At 43.9% G+C, this 15,974-nt stretch overlaps 1 protein-coding gene across 1 annotated transcript in view; it reads left to right on the top strand.

Annotated features, from left to right (window-relative positions):
• The window catches only part of C12H1orf21 (chromosome 12 C1orf21 homolog), a 208,642-nt gene that overhangs the window by 165,382 nt on the left and 27,286 nt on the right, over positions 1-15,974 (top strand). Inside the window, exon 4 of the mRNA XM_052200361.1 lies at positions 13,355-13,431. Within this exon, the coding sequence (XP_052056321.1) occupies positions 13,355-13,431 (77 nt within the window). The remainder of the gene's footprint in view (positions 1-13,354; positions 13,432-15,974) is intronic.

Raw genomic sequence — 15,974 nt, 5'->3', positions numbered from 1 at the left:
GGTGACACAGTCATCTTGGTGTCTTCCTTACCTTTCGTCAGAGCCTGGGATGGTGGGCTGGACTACTGCGTCTTGCTTCTATAGTAACTTGCTTACAATCGCCGGAGGTCGTGGCTCCATCCGGTGATTCTGGAGCAGCATAGTGGGTGGGTCCTTATTTGGATAAGAGCAGGCAGTACCTGTTGGCACTGCTCCCATTTCTTGTTGACCACCTATAAAGGATCCTTGAGAGAAACATTGGCACAAAATTATTTAAAGTCACTCTAGCCTGGTGACTGTAAAACTCCAACCGAGGTGACTAGAACAGACAGATCTTATTCATTAAATAATGTATCTCATTAAATAATGTATCTCATTAAATAATGCCTCTACATAACAAGAGCTGGTGAAACAGCTTGGTGGGGGAGGCAGACTCTGATTATGATGTCAGTTTCTATGCTGTAGCTGGCTCACAAATTTCCTCAATATTTAGGAGCTAGTTCTACTATACGGTAGGATAGGCGTGCATCTTAAGTGTTCCTGGCTGTCGTGAGTCGCACCTTGGAAATGTTTTATTTAATTGATGTCTTCGGAGAGGGTGCGCGCTCAAAGTTAGCCTTGGTCTTTCCTTGTTACGGAGAGCTCATTGACCCTCTGCGTTCTGGGCCTTGACTTGTGTGGGCCTGGAGGGGCAGTTACAGTTTCCAAGCAGCGGCCTAAGAACATTACCAGTGTCTAGGACTCTGTCCTTAAAAATGCGCCCTTCGTCCAGGCCTTGGTCAAATCTTTGGATATTAGGACATAAAAGGAAGCTTTGAAAATGAGAGGACTCTTCCTATCCTCTTTAATTTACGTAGGGTTGGCTTTTTAAGTAACTCGAAGTATGGATTAAAAGAGATGGTCATGGGGCCACTCTTTCGCTGTGGATGACAATTCATGTTATCTTAGAATCTTCAGTTCTTTAATGGCCTCTGTCTCATCCTCACCTTACATAGCTGTTGTCAGATGAACTGATATAAATTAAATATGCAATAATAGTAAGAATAATGGCTGACATTTACTGAGCCCACTGGGTCCTGTGGTTGGATTTCATCTGTATCTAAATCAATTAGAGCCTACAGGTTAATGGGATGCCCAAGAAGGCGCCATCAATTCTAGCTATTATGTTTATTCTTGTCAGTGACTCTCTGATTTTAAGAAACCTTCAATCAGGCAGAATCAGTGTCTCTGGCTTTGCTTTGTTGAATTTTCATGGGAGCATCAGTTAAATATGCATGCTCATGAGTCAGAAGCAAATGAAGAATTGTCTAGGAGTTTATCTTTGGCCGCATGGAATGAGAGCTCGAGCGGGGGGAGGGGAGGGGAGGGGAGGGGAGGGGAGGGGAGGGGAGACCATGCATTAGGCACAAAGACCCAACATACATGTCTTCTTTTGGTGCCCCCGGTGTGACATGTGACTGTTGGATAACAGACATGGTGCTGTGTGAGCTTTCGTGTCAGTAGCATACCGATGAGATTTCACAAAGGGGCATGAGGTCTCCAACATAGTTAAGTCATACCATGAAACTTTTTATCAAAAGCTTCAGCCGTCACTTACGTGGCAAGTTCCTTTTACATTATGGTCTATGTTTGTTTGGAAAAGCGGATGCCAGACTATCTTTGAGGCTCAGAGGAACAAGCACTCATTTGTTTTGAACACAGACTTTGGGGGCAGTGGGGTGGGATTGAGGGGGAAGGGGGGAGATGCATCATAAAACAGTGGCGTGTTTTTGTGTGGTTCCTTTGGATGTTTTAAATCCTTTCCAGCAGGTCATAGTTTTTTGTTTGTTGGTTTTTCCTAGAGGAAAAAAAAATACCTAATTTAGTCATGACTTTTGGTGGGACCTCATAAACAGCCCCTGCTGGGGAGAGATTGGCACTGTTATAAGGTCTCATGTAAGACGGGCTGGCCTTGAAGTTGAGATACAATTAAGAATGATCTTGAACATCTGACCCGCCTGCCTCCCCAGGTGCTAAGATTATAGGCGTGAGGCAGCACAGGAGTGGGAAGGTGTACCACCCTGGCGGCTTAGCGGTAAATGTCAAAGTGCATCTTACTGCGCATGTTCAAGGGGAGGGTAAGGCCCCTGAAAACTCAAGATGCGTTGAAAATACTGGTGACACTAAGTGATTGAGCGCATCGACGTCAGAGCACCAGTGTAAATTATGTCATGAAATTTGAGTATAGAAAATAATACTGCAAATTAAAATTGCTTTTCCATGCCATGTCGCTGTACATACGTGCAGATACATCTGACTTGATAAACTGTATTGAAGTCTAGAGGTTTCAGTCACACCAGAGAATGGCATAGTTAGCTTGCCAAGGCATGCTTTGGAAAAAACAAGCAACCTTCTCCTCAGGTCCTCATAGTTGATTGCTGCTCTTAAGCCTGCACTATAATTTTGTTTTATTTTTACTTTTTACTCAAATACAGGAAGATTCTTGCTGAGTTCTAGAGATAAGGAATGAGAGGATCAGCAAACTGACTCTGAAAAGTAATTTTTCTGTGGTGTCGTGGGCAGTAGGAAACACAGCCTGGTGAGTCTGTCACCCAGGGACGTCTCCCGGAAGCAGCTGGAGTCTCGACTTAAGCTGCATGGGAGAATTTTAAGACAAGGCAGTATGAACCAAAGGGGATTGATGTTGCTGTTTCTTTTCTAAGATAAGAGAGCTAGGGAGATAGCTTAGTAGGTAGTGTGCTTGCCAGGAAAGCATGAGAACCAAAAGTTGGGACTCCAGAGCCCACGTAAACATACATGGTGGTCTCCTTATAATTCCAGCACTCGGAGGGCAGAGAGGAGGGCTCCCTGGAGCAAGCTGGGTAGCTAGGCTAGCCATATTGGTGAGCTCTGGGTTTAAATGAGAGACTGTGCCTTAATAAATAAAGTAGAAAAAGATTAAAGAACCTTGGGCTTCTAGCACAAATGCACACACATGCCTGTGTATGTGTTTGCACACGTGTGTGCACATGCACACAAAAGAAGAAAGGAACAAGGATAATAAATGCTTATGCACCAGCACTGAGAGAGAGATGTCACCTGAACAAAAGATAGAAATGGTTTCTCACAGACAGTGACATCACCAGGGACATGGGTGGGATTGTGGACAGCTTAGTTATGGTCACATTCTAATGGAGGAAAACATTCATGGACTTTAGGGAACCGTCCAGGAATGGGCAGGATTTCCAAGAATAGAGGAGTTCTTATCCGAGGTTTCTAAACATGCCATGAGTCAGATGCATGATGGGAGCAGGCGGCTTAGCAGGGCGAATGATATGAAGATGCCATCAGGGCACGGGGCCAGTAAGCCATCGTCAAAGTGAGGCCCATTGGTTGCAGCTGTGATATACCCCTGGCTCTCATTAGCCGTCTCACACTATTCATTTCGCTGGCCTATTAGTTTTCCCTGCCTAGCTGGCCGGCCTCAGCTGGACCTCGAGGGCACGTGGAAAGAAGAGACCATGTGATCAGATGTTCAGGAGCCTTTGCACAGGGGTCAGTTTCAGGGATGAAGTCCCAATTGGAAAGGCTCCTAACACCGATTCCCCGATCCTCCGTTAGGCGGGATGTGAGAACACCGGGCGGGCTAGACTCCTCCCCGATGAGCCACGGGCCACGCTGCACAGACCCACCACTGCCCTTCCACCCTCTGTAAATGCCACACTCGGGTTTCCTACGGGGATGTGCAGCTGTAGAAGACAATACAGGAGCTTTTCTGGAAAGCTTCTGGAAGACTGGGCAACTAAACTAATGGACAAACAAGGCTGCGTATACCACTTAAGCATGGCGAGATGAATGCCACTCATTTCTGGCTGTGCGCTTCTCTAAAGGAAGAGAGTGGGAAAGATGCGTGCTTGCTCTGTATGGTCTCAGCACCGTGAATGTGCATGTGCGTCAGGAGAGCTTTTCCAGCCTACCCTATACCTACGACCAGCTTTCACCTAAAGCCCTGGCTGTGAGCGCGTACATAATGGAACACTGCCAGATCGGATTATCAAACTCAGGACTGTTTGGAATCCAGTGACAAACTTCATCCACTCTGTAAGATAATTACAGCACGGCAGATCTGACGTCTATAGGAGCTAGAAAACCGGAAAAGGATGGTGCTATTAAAATAGGGGTTTCTTGTTGGCTCAGACTTCTGACAGGGAGAATGTGGGGAGAGGGAACTAAGTTGAAAAGTAGCTAAATCTCTAGAAAAGCAAGAAAATGGTGCCTCACAAATGTGCGCATTTTTATGTTTATATATCTGTTAAAATAAATTTAAGAGTTACTGGGAGAAAAGGAAGAGAAAAAGAGAAATCTTTGTTCTCCAGTTCTAAACTCAGACCTCTCTTATGTGAAAGCATACACTCACTGTATGGGCTGCATTGCATAGATTATCATTTTAATAGTATATTTTACATAAACATACACATGCATCTTAATAGAAAAGATCTGTAATACAGAGAGACCAGAGGCCAAATAGCAACCGTGGCGGCTTCTTTTCCCAACAGAGTCCTCTGTCCTGCTAGGACACCAGCACCACAGAAGTGGCCAGCTGGCTCCTTCTCTGGCCAATCTCAGTGTTTTCCTACTGCTCTTGTAACTGGGACCACAGGAGAGATTTGCCTTATGGGCCATGGAATTGGAAGGGCTAAATCTGAAGCTGGCAGGGTCAGGGAACAAATTAAACCACAATGATAAGCAAAGACAGACAGACAGGCAAGCAGACAGGCAGACAGACTGTACTACCTGCATGAAACCAGGTGCAATCTATTCCCCTTATGTAATCCAGTACTTCCCTTACTGGCTTAAAGGAAATCAAATGGACTTTCTGGCTCTTGTGTCTGAAGGAGTCCTAACTACTGAGGCGCGCCCTCCAGTACACTGTCCTCTCAGCGTCTCCAGGCCCCACCCCTTCCCCTCCACTCTGTCCACGCCCACACTGCACAGTCTTCTCACCCTGTACAGTCCGTCAAAAGAGCACCCCAGGATTTCTGTATCAGGCTGCTCCGGAAGCAGCCCCCTTCTGCTTCTCCTGCTCTGCAGAGATGCTCCCGGGACTCAGACCTGGTCATGCAGTCTTCCCTGCTTAGGAGATTTCAGGAGTCTCCAGTATGTCTATAGAATAAAATCCAGAATCTTTCACTTCTCTTCCGTGCCTGGGGGACTATAACAGGATCTCAATTCGTATTTCCTTCTGTCCCACTCTAAATGTCACACCAGCTGTGAACCAGGACTGCAGGCAGAGTAGACAGTTGAATTCCTAAGACCATTGCTCCTATTGATGAAGATCACAGGGAATGGGAGTCTCTCTCTCTCTCTTTTTTTTTTTCAAGAAAAAAGAGCAATAGAGAAGCTATGGTATGTGACTATCCATGTTTCTATGCATTTTTCTGGAATGCATGAACTACACATGTGATGTGCAGATTGCGTGTAATGCAATTTACCATTTGTGTGCTAGCCACTATGGTTGCACACCCAAGTGTTTTAGTCTGTTCTGAATTCAGAATAGCATTTTGATCCAGTTTAAATTTGCAGTGACATTTTTCTGTATTTCTATAAAATCTCACATTTTCATGTAACTAATGGTATTTGTTATATAATGCAGCAGACTGTTCAGAAAGGGAAAATTCTATCATTAATGTTAGATAATAATATGCATGCATTTAGAAAAACTAGAAATGTGGTAGTTACTAGAGCTATCTAGAAATAACCCAGTTCTCCCCAAAACACACTGTCCTCTCAGCAGTTCTGGACTCCACTGTATAGTAAGGTTGTTTCTATCTCTCTGTCTCTGTTTCTGTCTCTGTCTCTCTCTCTCTCTCTCTCATTCTCCCTCTCTCCCTCTCTCCCTCTATCCCTCTCTCCCCCTCTCTCTCTCAGCTGCTCCTGACTGGTTTTGTGTGTCACCTTGACACACTTAGAGTCATCAGAAAGCAAGGAGCCTCAATTGAGGAAAGGCCACCATGAGACCTAGCAGTAAGGAATTTTCTCAATCAGTGACCGATCCATTGTGGCAGCACCATCCCTGGGCTGGTGGTCCTGGGTTCCAAAAGAAAGCAGGCTGAGTAAGCTATGAGGAGCAAGCCAGTAAGCAGGACCCCCAACCTCTCAGAAAAAGATTACACAGCCAGAACAACAGAGTACTTGTATTTCAGATCGATCCTAGTTCTGTGTCTGTTCTGACTTGGGTTTGGAGAACTCACAAAAGCGAGGATCCGTATCTACTTCCCCTTCTCTTGCTTATAATGAACAGCAGTGTGGACGAGTAAGCCAAATAAACCCTTTTCTTCCCAGCTCCCTTTTTGATCATGTGTTTTGTTGCAGCAATAAAGCCCTTACTAAGATACTCTCCCATTTTTTAAGACAAGGTCTCACTATATAGCCCTGACTGGCCTGAGACTCATGTTGTAGTCCTGTGTCTGGCCTCAGGTTTTCCCTACTTTTTTTTTTATTAGATATTTTTTTATTTACATTTCAAATGTTATCCTCTTTCCTAGTTTCCTCTCCAAAAAAAACCCTATCCCATCCTCCCTCCCCTGCTCACCAACCCACCCACTCCTGCTTCCCTGTCCTGGCATTCCCCTACACTGGGGCATCGAGCCTTCTCATGACCCAGGGCCTCTCCTCCCTTTGATGTCCAACGAGGCTATCCTCTGCTACATATGCAGCTGGAGCCATGTGTCCCTCCATGTGTACTCTTTGGTTGCTGGTTTAGTCCCCGGGAGCTCTGTGGGGTACAGGGTGGTTCATCTTGTTGTGCCTCCCATGGAGCTGCAAACCCCTTCAGCTCCTTGGGCCCTTTCTCTAGCTTTTTCCCTACTTTTGGGAGCATATGTTCTGTAACATATTATGGCCCAGTGAAATGAGGATTCGCCATTGATGACCTCCAGCATGAGGAGTGTAAATCCCTGTAGAGCCTCAGCCGGAGTGCCCTGCCCTGGCTGAGAGGCAGGACAGGAAGTAATCTTGCTTTCTGTTGATCTCCTGATATTAGAGGCTGTTGTTACCCAGCTTGAGCTGCCTCCCCCTAGCTGATAAAAACATCACGGGCAGAAACGGAACATAGTTCCAAAGTAGACGGCTCTGTACATGCGTTCGCCTTGAAAAACCCCAAAAAGCAGCAGCGTCTTAGAAATATCTTTAACTTCTAATTGTCAGTAGGATTTGGTAACACTGTAGCTTGTTTCTTTTAATTACCAACATAGTGACTTAATGACTTTGTTCTAAATTTGTTGATATACAATTAAATCTGTTCCGAGCTGTTTCCTGTGGCTGTTTAACTTACAAGATTGTTTTAAATGTTTCCCCGTCTGCCTTAAAAAGCAACTGCATGGAAAGCATTGGGATGCCTTAAAAATCGCTCTGCCCCTCCCCCCCCCATTTGTTTGCTGTGAGATGAGATTGGTGGCAGGATTTTTCACTTATGGGGAAAGAATTGCAAAAGAATCTGAGACTTCACATTTTCACTTCATCACCAGTCAGTGACTTTAACAAAATACTAGTAAGTCTAGAAAGCTGTAAGTACTGACAGTGGACTGGTCTGATGCTGGTTGGGCCACATTTACTAGCTGCAGCTGACAGAGTGGACATGCCGATGTGCCAGCATGCGGTAATTCTGGGGACGTGAATGTGTCTCAGCTCATCACAAGCACGCAGAAGACAAGCTATTTAAAAAGGGATAGTGTCCTTTTCCATTTTAATAGTGTGTGAGAAATCGAATATTTAATGTCACAGGAGGTAGCTTACAGACTTTGCATTCTATGAAATACACCCTCCTGAGGTGAAATGATTATTTTGTATCTGAATATATTCCTGTTTTTCAAATGTGCTTATGTGGCCCAAATTTTCCTGATTTTGGGACTTGGCAAAGTGGTTGTTTTTTTTTTTTTTCTTGTTTCCATGGGTTTTCTGAAATGAAGCGATTCAGATATGGAGGTAGACAGACAGACAGGAGTATGGGAGAGACACCACCTACAGGACACAGCCTTTAAGCTTTCTTGTCAAGTGTCTTGTGTCATTTCTCCCCACAGGAAGCTATAGCAGGTCCAGGAACTATTACTTGCTGCAGACTTCAGTCTGACCATCACGATTACTAAGGAAGAAAGATCCTGCTTTCAAAACCATGAGGGTTCCTCTCCACACTTTAAGCCCAACTAGAAAAGAGACCCTCACAGCTACTACTGTCAGCCCCAGTGAGACACAAGGAACAAAAAGGTGACAGAGAAGAAAATGTCCCATCCTTCTGCATGAAAGCCCTTAGCAGGCTAATGTCTGTGAGCATCCCGAGCAGATGCCGCCTCCTTCACCACGGAGGAGTGGCATAAGAGAGAACGCTCGGACAGTCATTGGCCCTCCTGGGTATTTTCTCCTTCTCCCCACCCCTCTGGGAGTTGCCAGCGGGTGGAGAACTCTTGGCAGCTGCCTTAATACAGTTGCTTTGTCTGTCTTCAGCATCTGAGAAAGGAATGATAAGTTTACTCAGACATGACAGCAGGCCCTGTTCCTAGAGGAACAAATTATCCCAGGCAAAGGGAAACTTGGTTATGTAAATGAGCTTGTCACTCCCTGACAGTAGTGTGCAAGCATGTTTGGAAAATGGATGCTTCTTCCAGCTGATGGAGCCACTGAGCGTGGTTAAGGGGCGGAAGGCTGCCCTTACACGTCTCCGTGACAATGCTGATGTATCTGTGCAGAGCCCCAGGAACTGCAAAGGGCAAACGGGGGAAATCCAAAGTACGAAGGCATCTTTACTCTGAAATGAAGGGCTCAGATTTTTAAAGAATCGCCAAGGTCTCCTTTTTCAGCTGCAGACTCCTTGGCCTGCTGAGCCTCTAGTCAGGGTGTTCTGCATGGGCCTGAAGTCTGTGTTCTAGCAAGCATCCCAGAGGGTGGGCGGGGCAGTGTGGATAGAGGAAGACCTGTGGCTTCTGCCCTGTCCCTGTTGTCCCCAGCTGAGGTAGGAGGGTACCTAGTTTTTAAAGGCCTAGATGACACGGAACCCTTCTTTGTCTTGTAAGGGAAAGAACGTCTTCATTCCTGGCTCCCAGCTCACTGCCGGGTTAGCACCTCCAGCAGTGAACACGCGTCTCATCCCTCCCAGCCACCTCTTCAGCCATTTTTGTTTCCTGTCCCATCCCTCTAAAAAAGGACAAAGCACTTCACATCCCCTGACAAACAAACCCTGACGTACAAGTTAATTGTGTTTCTAAACAAATATAAAGCTGGCTTTCTCTGATAAATGCACGCAACCAGACAATATATCAGTTCTCTGTGGCAAGACTCAGAGTATCCTGAGGATACATAGGAAAAGATATGAACAGTCTTAAAAGTCAACATTTAATAGTAAAGTTCCCAGTGAGACATCTCCTCACAGCCACTCGAATAGGCGTGATTGAGAAACCGGCAGATGCTGAAGGGGGGGATGTGGAGAACCTGGACCCATCATGCATTGCGCATGGGAATGTAAATAATAGTGTGTGTGTGTGTGTGTGTGTGTGTGTTGATATGTTCAATAGGGAAACAAAACTTACCGTACAGCCCAGCAATCCCACTCCCAGGAATCTCCCCAAGAGAAATTAAAGCATATTTGTATGTATACAAGAATGCTCATGGCACTGTTCTTTATAAAGCCACAAACTGAAAGCAATCTATTGTCCATTGAGTCATAGCTAGGTGAGCGAAATATGGTGCATTCATACACTGGGATGTGATTTTTAAAATTAAATGAAGTTCTGATGTACGCTACATGTGAGTAGATCTTAAAGATATGCTGTGGAAAACGCTGAGACGAGAAACTGCCCATTGTGTAATGTCATTTATATGAATATGCACAATGCAGGCTTATAGAGACAACGATGGCTTGGGGGTATCTACAGATGAAAATGAGGATTATGTACAAAGAGTTCAGGAGATATTTTTGGAACAATGGAAGCATTAAAACTCAACTATAGTAATCTATACAGTGAACTACAATTATACTATAGAAGTTTTATGAAATGCAAATTTACCCCATGAGGCTGTTAATTTTATTTACGTGAAGTGTGCACCATGATCAGGTACTCAGTATGCTTTTTCTATGAGAGAGGAAAGAACCGAGGCAAAGCCCTTGGGTTCCCCAGCGCCGGGCATCTCACCAGGAACACACAGATGAGACGACCTGACCTGATTTTCACCTTCCAAACTGAGCTAACTAAGCTCCCCATCACCACCTTTTTGTTGTTGTTGTTGTTGTTGTTGTTGTTGTTGTTTGAACAGGGTTTTTCTGTATAGCCCTGGCTGTCCTGGAACTCACTCTGTAGATCAGGCTGGCCTCAGCGCCACCACCGCCCAGCCAACCCCTTTTCTTTTTGTAACAAATTACCGAGCTTCCAGTATTTCATCACAGCAACAGAAAGCAGTAACAGTAGTGTGTGTTGGCCGCCCCATCATGACTCACAGTAGACAGCTAATTTCCATTTTCACTTAAGAATGCGCTCAATGAAGCAATATAAATTTAATTTTATTAAATCCTGTGCTTGGAGGCATATCTCTTTGACAGCTTTGCAGTGCAGTAAGAGATCTGCATAAAGCATTCCTTTGCCTACCCAAGGACAGTGTCCTCGTGAAGAAGAGCGCTTCCGCAGTTGATGGAGTTGTTAGCTGAGTTAGCACCTCTTTATGCTAATGGAATGTCCTAGCTCCTTGAAAGCAGAGATGCCTGGCAGGCAAACTTCTGATGCTCAAACCTGGGAATTTGGCATGTCATGTCCTCAAAAATGATTGAAGAGAGATTCCCACTTCAAGGAAAATAATTGGCAGGGGTCTTGTTTTTGTTTTTGCTGGTGATAAAATTCAGACCTTAACCAAAAACCAAAATGTTGAAAAACTTTGTATCTGCCATTATGACCTTGACAACACTCAAGAGGTTCTGATGATATGGGCAGAGAGTTCAACAAACGAATTTTTCACAATAATGTGAATGAAGTGCCATGATTTGAAGACTCTAGATAGAAGTGGTGATTTTAAACATTTGAGAACTTGTGGCCTGCCTAGTGACCAACAGTGTGAACTCTGGGGTCAGGCTGCCTGTGTCTCAATTATTGTCTCACCACTTAACCCAGTTAAGTCCCTCACCTCTCAATGCCTCAGTTTGCTAATCTATAAAATGGGGATAAAGTGACTAGGAATAGTAGTGTCCACTGTAATCTCATCATGCTAAAGGTGAGAAAGGAGGCAACAGTGTCTCAATAAAAAAAGAGTAATAAAATGGCTTTGTTACTCGGAGAGGTGTTGTTGTGAAAGTGTGTTAATGTCTGTAACTACTTATGAACAATAAATAAGTCAATATATGTAAATTCCTTAGAGTACTGCCTTACTAAAAATATTCTTGTTATTACTGGTCTTGATAAGTTGTAATTTATAAAATAAAGACATTAATGCCTGGTAGAAAGTTTTGCCATTGAGCCTCTGTCATTTGGGAGTTGTTCATGACATAACAATTATATATAATATTTAACATATATATATATATATATATATAACAGATATAAGTATATATAATAGGTTATTAAGGGAGAGTTGAAGACGTACTATCATTATGTCGGGTAGTTTTGTGAAATATAAATAGGTTACAGCTCTGCAGCTTGCCAGTTCCCTGCCTCTGTGATGTGGAAAATGATGATGTATCTTTTGAGCTCTAGGAATTTAGAAGATTGAGTGACGAGAGGGGTGGCAGATCATACCTGCCCATACCTGTTTCAGTGTTTGAGGAAACATCCAGCCTCAAGGAGAAAGTATCCAACTTGGAAGAATCCCGTGCCTCCCACCCCACCAGAGGCTCAGCTCTTCTCTAAGACTTACTGAGAGACAGGTCTTTTTCTGGACTGTTCCTTTACTCTGCTGTCCTGTACTGAGTCCCTCGCGTGATGCCTGAGGCCCTGGGCGGGCAGCACAACCCCAGGGGTAGCAGTGGACGTGGGCCCTGGGCTGCTGGAGTGGCTGTGTTAGTCTGCTAATTCTTCTACCTGCCTTGTGCAACCCCAGTAACTATGTGTGGTTCCCTGTGTACCCCAGCAGAGGAAACAGGGTATAGCCCATACTTGTTTCATTTATTCTGTTTATCATTAGGGGGTGCGGGCAACACAGTGTGTGTGTGTGTGTGTGTGTGTGTGTGTGTGTGTGTGTGTGTGTGTGTGTGTTAGTTATCCCCTTGCACCGGGTTTCTGGGGATGGAAGGAAAGTCATCAGACTTGTGCAATGAACACTTTGACTCGCTGAACCATCATACCAACCTTATTTTATTCTTCTTAAGGGTTCATAAATATATTATTTTACTATAAAGAAGGTAAGGTGACCTGTAGGAAAATGGTAATTGTTTTCTTTTCCCAGAACATGAAATTAACATATTTTCAGAGTGCTAATATTATGCCAACCCGTTTGTGTTTGATGGTAAATGACAACCAGTACAAAGGTTGCTGGAATTTCACTGAAGTGGTGTCTTTCTTCAGAAAAATGGGGACACAGAAGAATCCATTTGGGGTTCACGGGGTCGTGCTGTCCAGGTTACTCTCCATCAAGTGAAGCCAGTGAGCTAGTCCAATGTGGTGTTCAGCTCCTAATTTAATAGTGGTCTCTTCAATTCAGGCCACATTTCAAGTTCTTTAGGGATGAACAGCCTCCTGCTAATGAGGTTTAGGGTGTTCTTTCTACCTTAAAGGATATGTATTTCAAGCTCCGGTAAAGCGCTTGGCATCTGTATGTCTCTGAAGCACAGGATAAATGTCCTTTTTAAGACAGTATGCTCACTGATACACCAGCACTTTAGTACTTGACTATTTCTTCCCCGTGTGGCCACTCGGCTGGAAGGACATAATCCTGTCAAGCTAAAAGCCAAAGACTTTTATTGATCCAGGATAATCTAGTTCTAGTTTACTGTAAGTAAAGCTATTATTAGTCATTTGTAACCACGTCCTTGTCCCAACCAGTGTCTTACTCACACTCTGTCTTACACTGCACAGTTCACCTGGACAGGTAGACAATGCCTGTGATTATCCCAGTGCCCTCTTCCTGACTCTGAAACCTTTTGTGCATTCTCTCCCTATTAGAAATCAGTAATTAAATCTAGCTGCACGCTGTTTTCTAAACAGAGTGGTTGCCTGTTTTACAAAGACAGCTCCTCTTTTCATTACTGTACTTCCTGTTCAGATGTCTGGCCGGCGGATTCCGCCTGGATTGTGTAACACCTTTGCCTTTGTGAGGTATACAGCTTCGGTCAAGGGGCTCTACTAGATCAGAGTTTGTGAAGAAAGTGCTTGCTCTCGTGAGACCGCAGGTTCTCATCTTGTTTCCCACACTTGTGCTTGCATTTCAGGAAAAAAGTGGCAGCTCGAACACGAGGCTTAAAACTAACAAGGAAATCCCTGGATTAGTCCATCAACCCAGAGCAAAGTAAGTTCTCCTTTCTGTTTTCCTCATATTGTCTTTAAAACACCAATTTTGCCTCCCAGGTGATCAAGGCTTATTATAAAGCTTTAGCAATTGAGACAGTTAAAAAAAAAAATAGTCCCAGAGCATCCTCACGGTCTCAGGTCAGTTAGTGAAATAAATAAAAAAGAGGGTTAGCTTTGTGGCTCTCATATCGGTGGGGGGAGGGGCAGTTAATTAAGATCTAGCATATAAACAACTCTTAGGAAATGTACTAATTAATGACTGCATTAAACTTATGAACATATCTTCATCAGAATGCACCGTAGAGGTCACAAGGCAGAGGATGGCATACAAATGACAGTGTAGATTTTCCAGAATATAGAAAATAATTCTACAAATAAAATTGCAAAATCCAGAGAATAGGTTAACACGTGAATTTGACCGAAGAGGAAACCCCGGTGGCCGGATCTGTTTGAAAAACATGTTACTTCATTCCATTAGATCCTCAAAAAATGTGTAAGTCTGACAATACAAAAGTTAGCCAGAATATGAAATAACTGATGCTCTCAACCCCCACTGTGGGTTACACAGCAGCGCCAGTTGGGAGAAGCCGGTTTCCTATCCAGTAAAGTTGAGGCTGGACAGACTTCATCCTCCAGCACGGCCAGTGGCAGGTTTAGGGCCTTGAGAAACATTCCACATTTGTGCTGGGAGAGGCTTTGGAATGTCTGTATCAGCAGTTTAGATAAGCTTTTAGAAGAACAACCAAGTGTCCCAGCAATGCAGAGGGTAACAGAGCTGTGGCATGTTCTGATGGGGATGTTACCTGTCTGTGAAAATTAATGAGGTTACATGTTACACACGTCAGGGTGGGGCACGCGCAGAACGGTGAGTAACAGGATGTTCCTTCAAACTCAAAGACATAAATAAGCAATATTTTGCATACAAGTATATGGCAAAGTAACAACAACAAAAAGCCAAGTAGTAAAAAAGCCTTGAGTTAAAATAGTGACTCCTGACTGGAGCGACACAGTTATGCCCAAGGCTATCTATCTCCTAATCTGGATGTTAATTACATGATCATTGCTAATAATACATAATCTTAAGAGATCTTTAACTTGAAAAGTTACATTGTACATTTCCTCAGTGGCATGGGTACTTGAAGATATTATGGCTTACCAACATAGGAGCACACTCATTTTACTAAAATTGCTAATGTCCTGGCCATGGTCGTACATGACTGTAATCCTAGCACTTAGGAATGGAGGCAGGAGGATTGCCACCTGTTCCTGGCTGGTCTGCTCACTGAGTTCCAGGCATACCAAACTACAAAAGCAAGAAGCTGTCTTAAAAGAAGTTAATAAAATAATGCACTAAAAAATAAATAATTTTGAATCATTTTCTAGATTGTTCCAAGGCTCACTCCTTGTTGGTGATAAAATCACTTTGTCACATGAGACTACCATTATCTGTCTTGAGAGGCTGTTAATCTTTACTGTAGTATCTACTTAAGGCCGAGTTAATTCCCAGGAATGCAAATACATTCAACAGTCACCTCCTCCACGTTCTGACTGTTATATCAAGACCATAGCAGAAGAAGGGTCATTGCTGGGCCTTCCTTAGAAAACTGAGATTAAAACAACCTGCTTCGTGTGATGGCTGTTCTTGGTTGTCAGCTTGACAACATCTGGAATTAACTAAAACCTAAGTGGTGGGGCACACCTAGGAGGGATTTCTTTTTCTTTTTCTTTTTCTTAAATCATTTGAAGTGGGAGGGTCCACTTCTAATCCAGATTGAGGTGGGAAGATAAGCTTTTAAATCAAATCGTTTGATGTAGCAAGATCTACCTCTAATGTGGGCCACATCTTCTGCTGGATGCCTGTATAAAGGACGTAGAAGAAGGAAGCTTTTTCTCTCAGCCTCTAATGACATTTCTTCACTGGCATCAGAACCTACTTTTCCGGATTCTATTTACCCTCTTGGACTGAACAACTCCTAGCTTCTTGGCCCTTCCGTTCATAGGCAGCCATTGTTGAATTAGCTGGACCATAGGCTGTAAGCCATCCTAACAATTACTCTGCATTCATGTGTGTGTGTGTGTGTGTGTGTGTGTGTGTGTGTGTGTGTGTTTAAGTTGCAAGTGCAATCTTGTGTGCTTGGAATGCCTTAAGAATGAAGGATAAAGGAACAAATGCCCTTTAATGGGACTGCATACATGGACTACAAGATGTGTGCCCAATGAAAGATGGGTCTGCAGTTTAGCCAAGGGCTCTGCAGCAATGCACAGTGGTGCACGGGCCCTGGCAACTTAATATTACCCCTACATTACACAGAGCATGTTGTGACTATAAATTTTAAAAATACAACCCAAGTGAATGATTGGCTTTTTAGCGCATTCTGAGACGCAGTAAAAGGCAAGAGAGGGTTTCTCTGGCAGAGGGAAGAGCAGCTGGGTCAGCTATAGCTTGTAATCAAGGGTCTAGTCATTAGTTTGGGTTTGAATTTCATGAGTACTTATATTGGGGTTTTGGTTGGTTGGTTGGTTGGTTGGTTTGCTTGTTTT

Source organism: Apodemus sylvaticus, chromosome 12 (assembly GCF_947179515.1).
Source record: "Apodemus sylvaticus chromosome 12, mApoSyl1.1, whole genome shotgun sequence".
NCBI classification, from domain to species: domain Eukaryota; kingdom Metazoa; phylum Chordata; class Mammalia; order Rodentia; family Muridae; genus Apodemus; species Apodemus sylvaticus.
Note: the sequence above shows the minus strand (reverse complement) of the source record. Positions and strands in the feature narration are given on the sequence as shown.